We start from the raw sequence: 16,058 nt of genomic DNA, 5'->3' as shown, positions 1-16,058 counted from the left end.
CGACTTCCTCTTTCGTTCCTTTGTCCCAATCCAAATTCTCCTACTGTATTACCTTCTCTTCCTTGGCCTACCACTGCATTCCAGTCTCCCATCACAATTAGATTCTCGTCACCTTTTACATATTGTATTAAATCTTCTCTCCTCATATATTCTTTCCATTTCTTCATCATCCGCTGAACTAGTAGGCATATAGACCTGCACTATTGTGGTGGGTATTGGTTTGGTGTCTATCTTGACGACAATTCTTTTACTATGCTGGTCGTAGTAACTTACCCGCTGCCCTATTTTCTTATTCATTATTAAACCAACTCCTGCATTTCCCCTGTTTGATTTCGTGTTGATAATTCAGTAGTCGCCTGACCAAAAATCCTGTTCTTCCTGCCAACGTACTTCACTTATACCAACTACATCTAACTTTAGCCTATCCATCTCCCTTTTCAGATTCTCTAACCTACCACAACGATTCAAACTTCTAACATTCCACGCTCCGACTCGCAGAATGTCAGTATCCATCTTCCTGATGACCGCCCCCTCTCGTGTAGTCCCCACCCGGAGATCCGAATGGGACTAGTTTACCTCCGGAATATTTTACCCGGGAGGAAGCCATCATCAGTACATCATTCATACAGAGAGAGCTGCATGTCCTCGGGAGGTAGTTACGGCTGTAGTTTCCCGTTGCTTTCAGCCGTGTAGCAGTATCAACACTGCTAAGCCATGTTGAGTATTATTACAAGGCCGTATCAGTCAATCATCTAGACTGCCGCCCTTGCAACTACCGAAAGGCTGCTACCCCTCTTTTGATGAACCATTCGTTAGTCTGGTCTCTCAACAGATACCCATCCGATATGGTTGTACCTGCAGCTCTGCTATCTGCATCATTGGGACACTCAAGCCTCCCCACCGCGGCAAGGTCACATGGCTCCCAGAGGAGGAATTCTGCAGTAAGATGAATAAACAAATGAAGTGGGCCATAGGTATGCGTCTCCGAGAAAGGAAGGCTGGCCGTGGTAATTGAGAAGAATCCAGCGTGGCCAATGAATGAGGAATAGTAGTACTAAGCGAATGACTTTTTTTTTAGTGTTTGCTCCTCGCCCTTTGCGACAAGAGAGATCCTGCCGTGCTATTGTATTAAGGCTCGAGGCTCTGAGCCGCCATACCGTGCTTGGTGGTTTGTATTAAATGGTTCGGCTAAGAACATTTCTGTCAATGATAATATCACTGTGATTTAGAAGGTAATTAATAAATGATTATGGATCCCTCCCCAATATCCGGTAATGAGACTGTAGCTAGTTTAGGGATTTTCAGGAATGTACCTCTCAGTCGGAGTCATCTAGTTCGAGCCCAGGTCAGATTGGGCTGAGGCAGAAGATACTGATAACCATGTTTTTCTTACAGGAATAGCCCCCTTTATGTATGATTTGTATATATGCGTGTGTTTAGTATTTAATGTGCATTTATTTTGAGTTCAAACAGAACCGATGTTGAACGTTGTTTTGTCTTTGTGACAGATAAGGGAAGTCCGGGGTTTTAGCTAAATGGTATGTGTGTTGTCTATGTACTATGTAAATATCTGATAATATGGAAATCATGTAGTGCAGGAACCGGTTAATTACGTGCTAAGAACAGGATGTACTATGTATAGGGACATCAGCTTATCTCACGGTGAGATAGACAGAATATTAAAGTGTAATGAAACGGTATGAACTAATGAGGGAAAGCTGGATAGTGGTCGCAAAACCTCAATTATACCTTTGTGCAGACGACCCCTTCAGGCGAGTCAAAATTTGAAGTGTCAATTATTTTCTTTTCCTCTCTATGCGGAGAAGTCATTGTATAGGGTTGTATATTTTTTTCGTATTATGTCCTATTTTGAATAAATTAGTATTCGTAACCCCCATTATATGATTCTTGTCATTTGTAGTTATGCTAAGCAGTATCCAGTAACAGTTGAACCCAGAGAATCCTACTTTCAGATTACATAAGGCTCCATTTTAAGTATTTGTTTTTTTTCCTTCTTTCGAACATACCACCCCCCAAGTGCTCGAGCTGCCGAGGCCAGCACAGAAAGTAGGAGGGGAGAGATTCAAAGCTCGTTAGGCAATTCGAGCTGCTCTTCACTCTAGTCTCATCCATGGGTGTTTACCATGTTATGTGGAGGCATTCTTATGCACAGGTCATCCATTCGAGGCCCAGAAGGGTGTAGTACTAACATGGATTGGGACCATCAACTTAGCGAGTCTCACAGGAAAATGTGAAGAACTAGTGGACCTCATGGAAAGGAGGAAATTAATGATACTGGGGCCGAGTGAAACCAAATGGAGAGGGAAAGGTATGAAGAAATTAAAAACAGTATACACTGTATCGGCATGGAAATAGATGAGGAAGGGTGTTTGTTTCATTAAGAGTAAACATCTAGAAGGAGTCTGACATTGTGTTAGCGAAAGAATAAGGCGACTGCATTTAGGGAAAGTAACTTTGGTACAGGTGTATGCACCTCAAACTGGATGTTGTCAAGAGGATAAGAACCAGTTTCTTGAGGATTTGGAAAAGTTATTAATAAGGAGAGTAATCATTATATGAGATGTGAATGCACAGATTGGAACAGATAGAAAAGGGTATGAGAATATAATGGGACCTCATGGATATGGTGGAAGAAATATAGAAGGTGAACATCTCCTTGACTTCTGTATGAGGAATGGGTTGGTGGTGAAAAATAACCAAAAGAGGAGTTCAGCAAGGAAGCACTGTCCCCACTACTGTTTATCACTTATGGACAATACAGGGTGAACAAAAAATTCTGCACGTGGTGGTCGGCATGCGGTTCCTTAAATACAAAGTAACGCCTGTAACATACTTTGTATTTATGTACATTTTCAATACGGACCTAACACGAGAATTTTAACCTGTAACGCGGTTCCTTGTCGAAATTCACGACAAAAGTTTATCTTGCAAAACCTAGTCCCACCAATAGGTTTAATAGAAATGCGAGTTAAACGAGGCTCTGGCAATGCTGTAATGGCGTGCAGCATGGCCAAGCACAGGTCGCCTGAACTGTGCTCTGCCGGAGCTGTCTCATTAGCCATAAATGCCGGTTGTGCAGACGCGCCGATGTCCGAGTCGTGTTCGCGCCAATTTTTTTCAGTTAATGTATCAAATTGTATCCAACGTACACCTCCACTATGCAATACACCATGTTCTGTCTTACCGTTACAGTTACCTTTATTTAAACATTCAAACATAACATAAACTTGTTACAGACATAAACGACCACTTTGTTTTGTCCATGGCACAAATAAAGCCAATACGTAGAACATTATAGTGGATACAGTAACATCGTCTCCAATGTGGTATAAAGAAACACAGTACAGTCTGTAGGCTACACTGGATTGCGCATTATGCTACGCACAATAATTCCATAGTGTACGTGCGATGTCCTGTCTTATCTTCACAGAGCTGGTATGTACACTTACGAGCAATGTTCCCTTCACAGCAGATGATCAAAGCAACCACCTTGCCTTTGCAAACACTTCGCCACTCGCTGGAGCATACTTTGCCAGACCCTACGCAACACACCTGCATCCACCATTGCCGATGCATAATGCAGGCCAGAACATTGGATCTCCACAACCAATCCATTTCCCTGGAAACGGTTCATTTAACCAGTTACGCACAGGCATTCCAAAGTGTGGCGGTGCACCATCATGCTGAAACCATAGCTGTCACCGAACACCAAGTGGAGCGTTTTCTAAAGCATCAGGCGAAGTATTGGCCAGAAACGTACGACAGCGGAGCGCATTCAACTTGTCCGGCAATAGGTAAGGGCCTAAAAGCACTCCTCCCACGATTCCAGCCCACAGTTTTATGCCGAAGCGTGCCTGAAAGCCACGTTCATGGGCGACGGTTGTGGTCAGACCAATAATGGCTGTTGTGATGGTTGAAAATACCTTCCCGAGTGAAGCTACATTCGTCACTCCGTATCACGTTCTTTATAAAATCTTAGTTATCTTCAACTTGTTGCAAAAGACATTTATAGAACTGTACTCGAATGTGGTCTTCTGGCTGCTGGTGTTGAGTTAACGTGTAATGATATGGATGCAGTTTTTCGTTGTGCAACAAGTCAACAACCCGTGTTAGATACCTGGAACTGCATTGCAATATCACGGGTACTTCGCAGAGGTGATTGGTGAACGGTTTCAAGAATGTCGACCTCTGTTTGTGGAGTATGTCTAGTCCTTTGACGACCTGTGTCCACTACTTGTGGACAAAGATTACCGGTTTCCTGCAGGCGTTGCTCAAGGCGACAAAAAACATTGGGATGGCGCCTTTGAGGGTACCGTACTGCATACTCACAAGCAGCAGCAGAAGCTTAGTTATTGGATGCACCCAACAGTAAAAGCATATAGATGTATTCACCATTTGTGTACTCCAACAGGAAGCTGCCCTACATGCACTTGACAGGACCAGTTATGGTTTTGCACTGCGAGGTTAGTCTACTCATGCATTCAGTTGAATGGATCACACTGTCGTGTTCGACTATTGTCGTGTGACAACAGGATGCTATGTTTACAAACGCAGTTACACGATGGAAACTAGGGACCTGACGTCGCACACCTAAAAGAAAAACTGACAGATTTGAGCCATAGCTCCACGGTGCATGTGAGTTTGATAACCCAGCAGTCTACTCGGTGAGCTGCGACGGCAGGTACAGTAGAGCGGGATGATGCACATTTCTGTATTACATTCCGATGCGCTGGAGGATGTGACAGTGTTGCCAGCTTCCTGTTTTAGATTTTTTTCCAACAGCACCAGATCAGATTTGGCTATAGAAACTTGTCTTGTGATGGGATGAGGAATCGCATGCCGACCTTCAAGTGCGGCATTTTTTGTTCACCCTGTAAAATGAAGAATGTGAAGGAAAAGTTAGGTGAACTGAACACAGTGGCCTTTTCTGATGATATGATTTAAGGGTGAAACAGAAGAGGAAGTACAGACCAGACTAGACATATGGAAATCCCAGTTCCAGGAATATAACCTCATCAGCGAGACCAAGACAGTGGCGATGGCTGTCAACAGGGAAGAGCGTCCAGCAAGTGTAAAACGAGGAGACCACCAGCTGAAGTGTGTGGATAGTTTTTCTTACCTTCGAAGTATAATCTCCAGTGATAATTTGGTCAGAAAGGAAATTACAGAGTGCAAAAGGGATCTGAATTCTACCAACAAGTAAGAACGCCTATGGAATGACTGTTCCAAAACTGGCCAAACTGATGATTTTTAACAGCTATTTCATACCAATATTGACCTATGGTATTAAAGCGTGCACCCTCACAAAAAGAGATTCATCAAGACTGCAAGAATCAGAGATGAAAATTCTTAGATCCACTATCCAGAAGACCAAGATGGATAAGTTAAGAAATGAGGAGGTAAGGAAAGAAGCTGGAATAAAGACATCCCTATTAGACCGAATCGGCACATCCAGACCACTGTGGTATGGGCATGTGATGAGGATGGAGCCTACAAGAACAGCCAGAATGAATCTGGAAAGACAGGTGGAGGGAAAAAGACCTGCAGGAAGACCTGAAACCCGATGGATGGACATGATGAAGGTTGATGTAGAATGGATGGTGGATGATCTCCATGACAAGTTTTATACAGACAGGAAGAAGTGGAAGAGGCTCATTAACAGTACCCAGGAAACGGACTGTTCAATGATGATGATTATGATGATGATGGTATAAGAGATTTAAGTGAACTGGTATCTGCCAAATTCAGGAATTACCATATTATTGAAAATAAATTTAAGCAATATTAACAACCGCAAGTATGCCGATTACCAATTTAATTAGAAAAAGGCTGCTGTTTTGGCAAAACATCCCTCATCTGCAGGGTCGGTTCAGGTCTGTGGTCTTAGTATCCTTGTTTACATGGAAGGAAATAGGACTACTGGTACAACTGGAAATTTCCTTCACTAATGAACAATACAGGAAGTAGCCGACATCATATGGGTATAAGTCACAAAATGTTTAAACAGGCAACTCTGTATACGACAATCTAAATTCTCATTTCACGAAAGGGGCATACATTGATTGTGATGATTCTGCTGCTCATTATCATTTCTTTGCTCCAGCAAGCCAGGTGTGGTTTTGTACGAGCTGCCTCAATTTTGTCCTGTCCATCCACAGATGGCGTTCGAATAGGTGACGCCCGTTTACATTTGTAATTTCAAGGTCCTTGAAAATCTGCTTCTCCCAAACATGAGGTCTTCCTCTGTCTTCCTAGGAACACTGTGGTCAAGTATGCTTGAAGATTCCTGTGGGGAGCCATTCTTTTCATGTGACCATTCCATTGCAATCTTCAATTTCAGGGCCTCCAGCACACTTCTTTCCAATCCAAGCTGCTGTCAAATATCCACATTCCTTATTTTATCCAGTTTTATTTTTCTGTAGACAAAAACAGAGGAACTTCATTTCTCATGCCTGAAGATGACTTTGTTGATCCAGTAAGTGTTGCTGCTTGCAGACCATACGTCAATATAGGTATACGATATATTTTGGTAAAGCTGCTCTTTGAAATGAACGGATATATTTCATCCCGAAGTATTTGACATACAGAGTGATAGAATTTGGAAGCTTTCTTTATTCTGTTGCTAATCTCTTGATGTACGGTATTATCCGAGGACAGAACACTAAGTACTGAAAGTTTTCTACAATATCTCTTCTCTCCATATCTCCAATTCTTCAATTAGCATCTAGGCCTACTAGACAACCACTAAAATTTGAGCTTCTTTCCTCTATCAATAACCATTATCTTTGTTTTGCTACAATTCACCTCCAATCCAGACTGAAGACTCCTTTCCTACCTGTTGCAACAATATTCAGCAAGTTCATTTTCACTGCTTGCCAAGAGGATAGCATCAGCAAAACTCAGATTCTGTGACATCTTTCCTCCAACTGACCGTCCACCATGCCAGCTGTCCAGAGCCGTTCACATATATTCCCCGTATATGTACAATAACAGGGACAATACAACCTTGTCTCACTCCTTTAGACACAATGAAGGCCTCTTGAGAAGCCAAAGTCCAGCTTGACTTGGATAGCTTTTTAACACAGCAGTTTAAGTTAGGAGGAATGTCCATTTCATGCAATGATTCCCAAAGCCTGCACCAATGAACACAAATGCTTTCTTGTACGAGGACGGTTTGAAAAGTTGTCGGAATCGCCGCTAGATGTCAATGCTAGAGCAACGAGGTTCCCGCCCAATAATCACACATCCTTTGTGAGTGAACACGTGGCGCGTCCGTGCTCTAGCTGCAGGAGTGTGGTAGTGACAACTCTTTGTTGTTCCCACGTAGTGATTTGTGACAATGGAAAAAACAGATTCGAGCAGTGATTAAATACTTTGTAAAGAAAGGTATGAAAGCAAAGGAAATTCATGCCGACTTTCAGAACACACGCGGGACTCTGCTCCTTCACTTTCAACTGCTGCCAAGTGGACCAGTGAATTTAAATTTGGTCAGGAGAGCTTGGATGATAAGCGTAGTGGATGGCCAAAAGTGTTACGACTGCAGAATTTATCACAAAAGTGCATAAAATGGTCATGGAGGATTATCTACTGAAAGTGCGGAATATTGCTGAAGCTGTAGGGATGTCTTCTGAACGGGTATATATTACATTTTAACCGAAGAATTGGGTATGAAAAAATTATCCGCAAGATGGGTGCCGCGGCTCTTGACATTGGACAATAAACTCACCAGATTGGAAATGTCCAAACAAAGTCTGGCCCGTTTTCAGTGCAACCAACAAGATTTTTTGCGCCGGTTTGTGACTACAGATGAAACTTGGGTCCACTACTATATCCCAAAGACAAAACAGCAGTCAAAACAGTGGAAACATGCTGATTCACCACCACCAAAGAAAGCAAAGGCAGTGCATTCGGCCGGAAAGTTCATGGCCTCAGTTTTCTGGGATGCAAAAGGCATTCTGCTGATGGATTATCTTCCTACTGGCCAAACAATTACGAAGCAATACTATGCAAACCACCTAGACCAACTACAAGAAAAGATACACGAAACAAGGCCTGGTTTGGCAAGGAAAAAGGTCATCTTTCATCAGGACAACGCTCCACCACACACAAGTGTTATTGCCATGGCAAAACTTCATGAACTGGGGTACGAATTGTTGCCACATCCACCTTATTCACCTGATTTGGCATCATCAGACTCATCTATTCCCCAAACTGAAAATTTTCCTCGGTGGACGGAGATTTTCTACAAGGGAAGAACTGACAGCCGAATTGGAGAGGTATTTTGCAGGCCTGAAGGAATCTCATTTTCGAGATGGGATCAAGGCATTGGAACATTGCTGGACCAAATGCATTACGGTAGTCTACAGGGAGACTATGTTTAAAAATAAAGGCAGTTCCACCGAGGTAAGATACTTAATTCTAGTACATTCCGAGAACTTTTCGACCACCTACGTAATCTAGAAAGCAAATCAACATTGATATATTGAATTCATACATCTTTACAATGAGCTGTTGCATGTTAAATGCCTGCTTTCTTGTACCTTGACCTTTAACAAAACCTACCTGTCCTGTATGAAGTTCTCTCTGGAGAAATGGCCTTAGGCGCTGGTGTATGATATGTAATAGAACTTTGCTGACATGCAAGACCAATTATTATGATTAATTACATACAGTCGTATCAGTACACTAATTTTAATTCAAAACTGGATTTCGGACTAAGGTCCATCATCAGTATTGAAATTAATTAAAACATTTAATTCCACACAAGCGTGTTGTCAAAATGAGTTAAAATAAGTTTTACAAAGTTAAAATGGTGTCCTGTTTAGATCAACAGTAAAATAAAGAGGAAAAAAAGTGTTAAAGTATGCAAACATTACATTTAAAATTACAATGATGATTTAAAAAGGTACGACATACCATAGAAAGGGCTGGCTAATCCTCACGCTCAGTTCAGAGTCCGAAAACCGGTTTTGAATTAAAATTAGTGTGCTGATATGACTGCGTGCAATTAATTGTAATAGGTACTATCATCAACACCATTACTGAGATGGCCGATATTTTATTATGATTATAATGCAAGACCAAAGCAATAGTATGATAGTTACTGCAGTCCAGTGTATATCCCTTTTTGTGTAAGGGTATGAATATGGAAGTAACCCAGTCTTGAGGGCATAATCCCTTATTCCACACTTTACTGAAAATGGATTGGAGTAAGGTAATACTCTTCATCCATACTTTCAATAATCTCACCAGGTTTGTCACTGCGAACAGCTTTGTGATTCTCTAGATATTGAACTGCCAATTTCACTTCTGTTTTCAGGATTGGAGGCTCATGATCAACACTGAGCTCATCTGATTGATAATCAGAATACAGTTGCATACAGCATTCCTGTTATCTTTTTCACTCAGAACAGCTTTTTAAAGCCGAAGTCCTTGGTTTAAATTCACATGTTATTCTCTTAACTTTGATGAAGAGATCACTGGTTTGATTCTGGAACTGGTTACTTTCAACGTGAACACATATTTAATGGATTTCCTGCCATCTAGTCCGTATTTCTTTTGTATGATATAGATGTTGATTCCCATAGGGAATCTGAAATATTTGTCCCGAATGAGTAAATTTATAATACCAATATAAATGGTCCGTTATTGGACATTATTAAACTTCCAGCCAACTCATTCCTGGGTGCCAGCGTTTTGCCCCTGTGTGCTAGGTTGGGTTCGTCAGTTGGTACCTAGCACACCTATCAAGACGCATGGCTAGTGCATACCGTGGAGGCCACTGCGTAGGCTACTTGAAGCCACCGGCAGTGCCAGTTTAGTGAACTGTATTTCTATCTGTTCTCTTCAGTCTCAGCAGCTGTTAAGTCTTGCTTTCTTTCTTTAATTTCAGAGTTTCGTTTGTCAACCAAGGTTGGTTTGTAGCAGGCGTGGAGGAAACTTCAATTGTACTAGTAATATTTGTTTTAAAGATACTCCAGCTTTCTTACACAGACCCTACATCATTGATGGAAATATTTTTTAAAATTTTTGCTACATTTAACAAAGGCTATTAATGGAATCTGTATTAATATGCTTTTTCTTCATTACTCTGAAGTTTAAGGCATAACTGAATGAAGAGGAGTACATACTGTAGATCCACAATCAGTTCCAGGATAGGTTTTGCTGTTCAATTCTTAAGATTTCCACCATTCTTTCGCTAATATAAGTATCTGGCTCTGAATGCAATCGCCAGGTGATATCCACATGTATAGAAGTCTGGGATGATTTTTGAACAGACTGTTGGAAACAACTAAATCATTACCAACAATTGTAATAGATTGCCACCTCTTATTTCTTGTACCTCGTATACAACAACCAATGTATGGTCCGAGATTATCTTTTTTTAGTGGTGCCGCCAATTTTGGCATTTAAATCCTATATATTCATCTTACGAACACTGGGAAAAATAATTCAATAATGACATTTATAGAAAACCCACATATAAGAAATGATTGAACATCCAGGCACACAAAAGAAAAATGTTCACCTTATATATGGAGCCCTTGACATCCTCTCAACATTTCAAAATGGAAGTAAGCAACATTTACAACATTGCATTCAATAATGGTTATGATAAAGAATTTGCTGACAAAAAAATTCATAAATTAAAAAAAAATAAACCCTCCACTTCCCTTGCTAAAGAACCAAAAAGAAAAGACCTTTCACCTATAAAATGTTTTCCAGATGACCAACCAACCTATTAAGAAAATTTTACTATTTCTTTCAAGCCTCCGTGGCTCAGGCGGCAGCGTGTCTCCCTCTCGTCGCTGGGTTCCATGGTTCAAATCCCGGTCACTCCAGGTGAGATTTGTGTTGTAAAAAGTGGAGGCAGGACAGGTTTTTTCCCCGGGTACTCCAGTTTTCCCTGTCATCTTTCATTCCAGCAACACTCTCCAATATCATTTCATTTCATCTGTCAGTCAATCATTGCCCCAGAGGAGTGCGACAGGCTTTGGCAGCCGGCACAATTCCTATCCTCGCTGCTAGATGGGGGGCTTCATTCCATTCCTGACCTGGTCAAATGACGAAACTGCCTGCGGATTTTCATTCACTATTGCTTTCAAAACTTGAAATACTAACTCCAATATTTTTTATAGCATACACTGTCAACAACATTCAGGGTGGTTGGAAACAATGTGAACTGGGTATGTGAGCGTTAGAGCATTGGCCATGCTTATAAATAATTTGAAAGAAATAATTACATATCTCGCACAGTTGTCATTTTATCAACTGCTGAAGTTAGCCAATCAAATTGCTTTGCAGGCAAATTCAAATGGGCTTTGCACAGCACTGTTGCTAAATCTGCATATGACTTAAGAATGGCTGAAGAGCCATGTCGAGAAATCAGCACCAAACACCAACGCACCATTGGTTTCAGCCAACTAGTGTCACCAAAGCGTATTTGCTTTGGCGTGATTCTATCAGCTCTGAGGTCCGTATTCAAACCCCTTCTCTGGTGAAGATTTATTCAGCTGGTGCTCTCATGCCAGTCAATTCTATGAATGAACATTGATTTTAACATGCCATTCCACTGTTTTTAAGGGACAATTTTAAGTCAGCCTCATGAAGGTACATATGTTTTTAAAGTATAATACATATTTCATGAATGTCAATTTATAAGAGGATTATTCTTTACCATTGTCAGCAGATGGCTTGAAACAAGTCTAAACATGCACTGACCAATTGTAACTCTTCAAGAATCAAAAGTATTGATTAGGTTGACCTTGATCAACATTTTATTTTCTAACCAATAACTGTCAACGTGGATCACAATGAAATTTGTAATGATGAGGCATGTGCAAGATTCCATTATACTTTTTTTTTTGCTAGTTACTTTACGTCGCACCGACGCAGATGGCAGATGGCAGATGGCGACGATCCATTATACTAGACACATTATGGCCAAGAATTTGTAGGTATGAAAGGAAGTCTGCAAAATCTGTAAATAGGCAGTAGGCAAGATGTAGCATGTCAAATGTGTGGAATTAATGTTCTTATTCTTTCTTTGTTCATATCTGCCTACGCGTATAAAGGACCACGTTATTTCAGCTGTCTTCTCTGGGCTTCGATCTTTGCCCAGTGCTCCTTCATTCGTTGCCGGTGTTGCTCTTTTCTTTCCTCCGTCCATGTCTTTCCCATCTTCAACTTTGGCCTTTCTTGAAAACCCTGGTGATCTTAGTTTCCTCCTGAGTGGGTTGTTTCATCTTCATAAGTGATCCCTATCTCCTGGAGGTCCCTTTCCACCTCTTTGAACCAAGTTGGCCGAGTCTTCTTATCTGGTTCGATAATCGTGTGGTTTTCATTCTTAGCAAGTGGCCATAAAATGCAATTCTTCCCCTCCACATGACATCAGAGATCTTCTGGATCTGAGTATACAGCTCATGGATAAGCGAACATTTATATTCATCTTCATCTCGGCCAAGAATTTTCTTTAGGATCTTCCTTTCTTTAATTTCCAATTTTTCTACCAAGCCTTTCTTATTCATAGCAAGGCATTCCGCTGTATACAAAGCCTCCGGTCTTATGACAGTGCAGTAATGTCGGTTTTGCATTCAAGGATATGGACTTTTTGTTGTAAACTTCTTTGGTAAGTTGATAAGCCATTTTCATTTTATTCATGCGCGACTCGAAAGAAGCTTCTCCTTCGGATGTTTGGTTCTATTCACTCATCAAGATGAACTTGCCTCTCCATTTGATTTCCCCCTGGATTATTATGAGAATAGTGAACACCAGAATGCTAGTTCTAACTAAAATGGAATAGAAAATATATTTAGCAAATTGTGATTTGTTAAACAGAAGAATGTTATAGGTAATGTGGAAAAGAGTGCTCAGTACCAAAGAGCATAAGTTTTTCATGGAAAAAAAAAAATCTATAGACTGCTGACAAGGAAAGCCTGCTGTTTTACTATCAGAAATAAAGCCTATTCCCTTTGTCACACTGGTTTCCATACTTTTGTCAGAGCTGCAGTAAATTATACTTATAAGAAGTTGTATTATTGTTTGACTTGAAGTTTTTTTGTTCATGTACGTTCAGTTTAATAAAACTAACGTCACAAAAATTATTTGAACCCCCTCCAGAAATTTATTTTGTTATAATGGAAGCAATTTCTTTTCAGTTATGTTACCATTTTCACATATTTGTTTTTTCCTACACTAGTTTTGACAAATTGGAAAACTTCAGTTGTAAATATTCATAATACTGACATTTGACTACAGCAATCTTTCAGGTGAGAAATTGAATACTGAATTTTAATGAGTCTGTAAGAGATTACATATGTTGCACTAACGTTAATAAGCAACAAATTACTCTCATACAGCCAGTATGGACCATTAGATTTGAGACTTAAAATGAACTGTCCAAAATTACTTCAGATATGGTAGGATGACTTAGCAGCCAACCTTTGATATACAAATTAAAAACTAGTTCCACTGCATGCACGATCCCTAATTTGAAATCTGTAAGAAATTCCTGAAATAGAACTTCAATTATTTATATTAATTTAAACATTTGCTCATGCCAACATACTTTTCTTTCCATGCTCTTCTATTTCTTTTATCACAGCCTTCTCCATCTCAGGGTGAGAGCACAGTTGCTCAAAGGGTAGATCAGTCAGCCCTATCCTCTTAGCAAGAGCCTCTAACTGAGCAGGACTGGGCACTATCAGAGCTACAGTGTAACTCTTTGATGAATCTCCATACACACAGATGTTCTCCACCAAAGGAGAAGTCTTGAGCTCTGCCTCCACTTTGCCAAGTGAGACGTACTCTCCTAATTGAAGTTTCACCAAATCCTTTTTACGATCTGTAATAAAAATGGATAAATGACAATTATAAGCATAAGGAATACAAAATTATTCAGCAGGGTAATATAAAGAACAAACAGGAAGAACTAATATATCACAGTAGGCAATTACCTATATGTGAAAATACTAAACTACATGGAATTTAATGATATATAGAAAGATAGGAATGCCAAGGAACTCATAATGGAAAAAACTAAATGAAAGGTTGGTGCATAAAGAGGGAGAAAGGACAAGGACAATCTCTACACAGTCATACACTACCATCTTCAAATACTTCAAATAGATTAGGCTCTCCTCATCAACCCAAGTTCTAGGCACATTTCCTCTCATACCTGATGAGCTCATATCTCAGTTTCATCAGGAGGGCAAGCTCGACAGATCTTCAGTTTTGATGTGGAAAGTGTAGGCTGACAAGAAAGCTGGATAATCACAGGAGAAAGAGCCAATGTATTTGAAGCCTGGAATGTATGAAGATATGGAGATTATTCTTGTCTTTCAATTTCTTCTTTTTCCCCACATTAACCTATCAGAGCTTTTACTATTTTGTTCCTTTCATTGCTCCTGTCTTTCTGTATAGACAATTTGCACTTGTTTATATCTTTCCATTACTTGGAAACTAGATGAAATGATTTCCTTTATACTTAAGAGAGTTCAGTGTACGAAATTCCATTACACTCCGAATTAATGAGCTTGAATGAAACCTTGTGTTGATTTAGTGTGGAAGGGTTCATATACAGAACAGGGAACTAAAGCAATCAAATGTGGACTTTAATAACTTTCACATTAGCTTTTCAGGAAAGTATGTGCATGAACAAGTTATTAAGCTATAAAGAAGAGATTTTGACTAGAAGTATCAGATGCCAGCTGAGCTTATTGGGCATACAAAGTACTAGTACTTGCATGCAACTACCTTGAATAATATGAAACATGAAACTTAAAAAATAGTGATGTGTTTCATATTGTATTGTATAACTATGCACTTAAAACTTTTTTACGTATGTTTAATAACAATGAACAAAATTAATCACCAATGATTTTTATAACACCATCAGGATGGACTTCTCCAATATCACCAGTTTTAAACCAACGTCTTCCATCTTCATCAAAGAAGTCTTCACTTGTCTTCTCAGGCATTTTATAGTATCCTGGCGATATATTTTCACCTCCAATGATTATTTCTCCTCTGGGATATGGTTTATCTGTTACCCTGTAATTGCCTTCTTCCCAGTCCACCAGCTTGATATCGCACACTGTTGTTGGAGCACCCACTCTGCCGAATGTTGTATCATGTTCTACACAGAAGAAGTTATACTTAGTAAGTAAGTAAGTAAATATTCACAGAAAAGAAACAGATGTGAAATAATGTACCTACCATCCATAACTGTCGCACATGAGGTAGTCTCTGTTAGCCCATAACCTTGAATTACTTTTACACAAAGACACACTTTTATAAGTTCATGGGTATCTGGAGAAAGAGGTGCTCCACCAGACAAAACAAGTCTCACTTTACCACCAAGTAATGCCCGAGACTGACCAAATATCGCTCTGAAACACAGTTAAAAGCAAGGTGAAGTCTATAAACTCACAAATACTGGATTGTGCTACCTGATGTGATCTAGTACCAAATATTTGGATGCATGGAATATCTCAAATTATTTTGTAGAAAATATCAATTGAAATTCTTAGTTTTATAGAAAATTTGCTCTCCTAATGGGGATTTTTTCACATGAACATAGTCTCAATCCTCATAAGAGGATTTACATTATATAAATAACCTAAATAACTTTGTTAACAATTGCAAATGTGGATGCAAGAAGCAGACAGTTCCACATTTTAATAATTCACTTTTTCACATTTCCCTATACAGAAAAAATCCACTATTTACTGTTTCAAGAACTATACAACTCCAAGTAATGGCTGAGCTGTACTGGTGTCTCATACAGTGCAAGAAACATACCACTCCAGGAGCCGTCTTGATTTTCCATCAAACTAGTTAACAGTTTGGCCACTTTGTAGCCGAGCTATCCACGTTGCATCAGCCAGCAGTCCCAGTAACTGGCACTAGTAGTAGTAGTAATGCTTTGCTTACTTGTATGTATATTAAATGTGTGAGAATGAACAACAGGTTTAGTAACAAGTAACATTATGTGCCAGGAACTGACCCCAACAGTAAATCAGGTAAAAACCATATTT

The 16,058-nt window shown here is 39.9% G+C and overlaps 1 protein-coding gene across 7 annotated transcripts in view; it reads right to left on the bottom strand.

Moving 5' to 3' along the window:
• Acsl (Acyl-CoA synthetase long-chain) overlaps positions 1-16,058 on the bottom strand; it is a 273,218-nt gene that overhangs the window by 13,024 nt on the left and 244,136 nt on the right. For all 7 annotated transcript variants that reach the window (XM_067151294.2, XM_067151296.2, XM_067151293.2 and 4 more), the window contains 3 exons: positions 15,238-15,410; positions 14,894-15,157; positions 13,589-13,864 (listed from right to left, as the gene is read on the bottom strand). In XM_067151294.2, coding sequence (XP_067007395.2) covers positions 13,589-13,864; positions 14,894-15,157; positions 15,238-15,410 — 713 coding nt within the window. The remainder of the gene's footprint in view (positions 1-13,588; positions 13,865-14,893; positions 15,158-15,237; positions 15,411-16,058) is intronic.

The sequence above is a fragment of the Anabrus simplex genome, chromosome 7, assembly GCF_040414725.1.
Source record: "Anabrus simplex isolate iqAnaSimp1 chromosome 7, ASM4041472v1, whole genome shotgun sequence".
In the NCBI taxonomy this organism is placed as follows: domain Eukaryota; kingdom Metazoa; phylum Arthropoda; class Insecta; order Orthoptera; family Tettigoniidae; genus Anabrus; species Anabrus simplex.
Note: the sequence above shows the minus strand (reverse complement) of the source record. Positions and strands in the feature narration are given on the sequence as shown.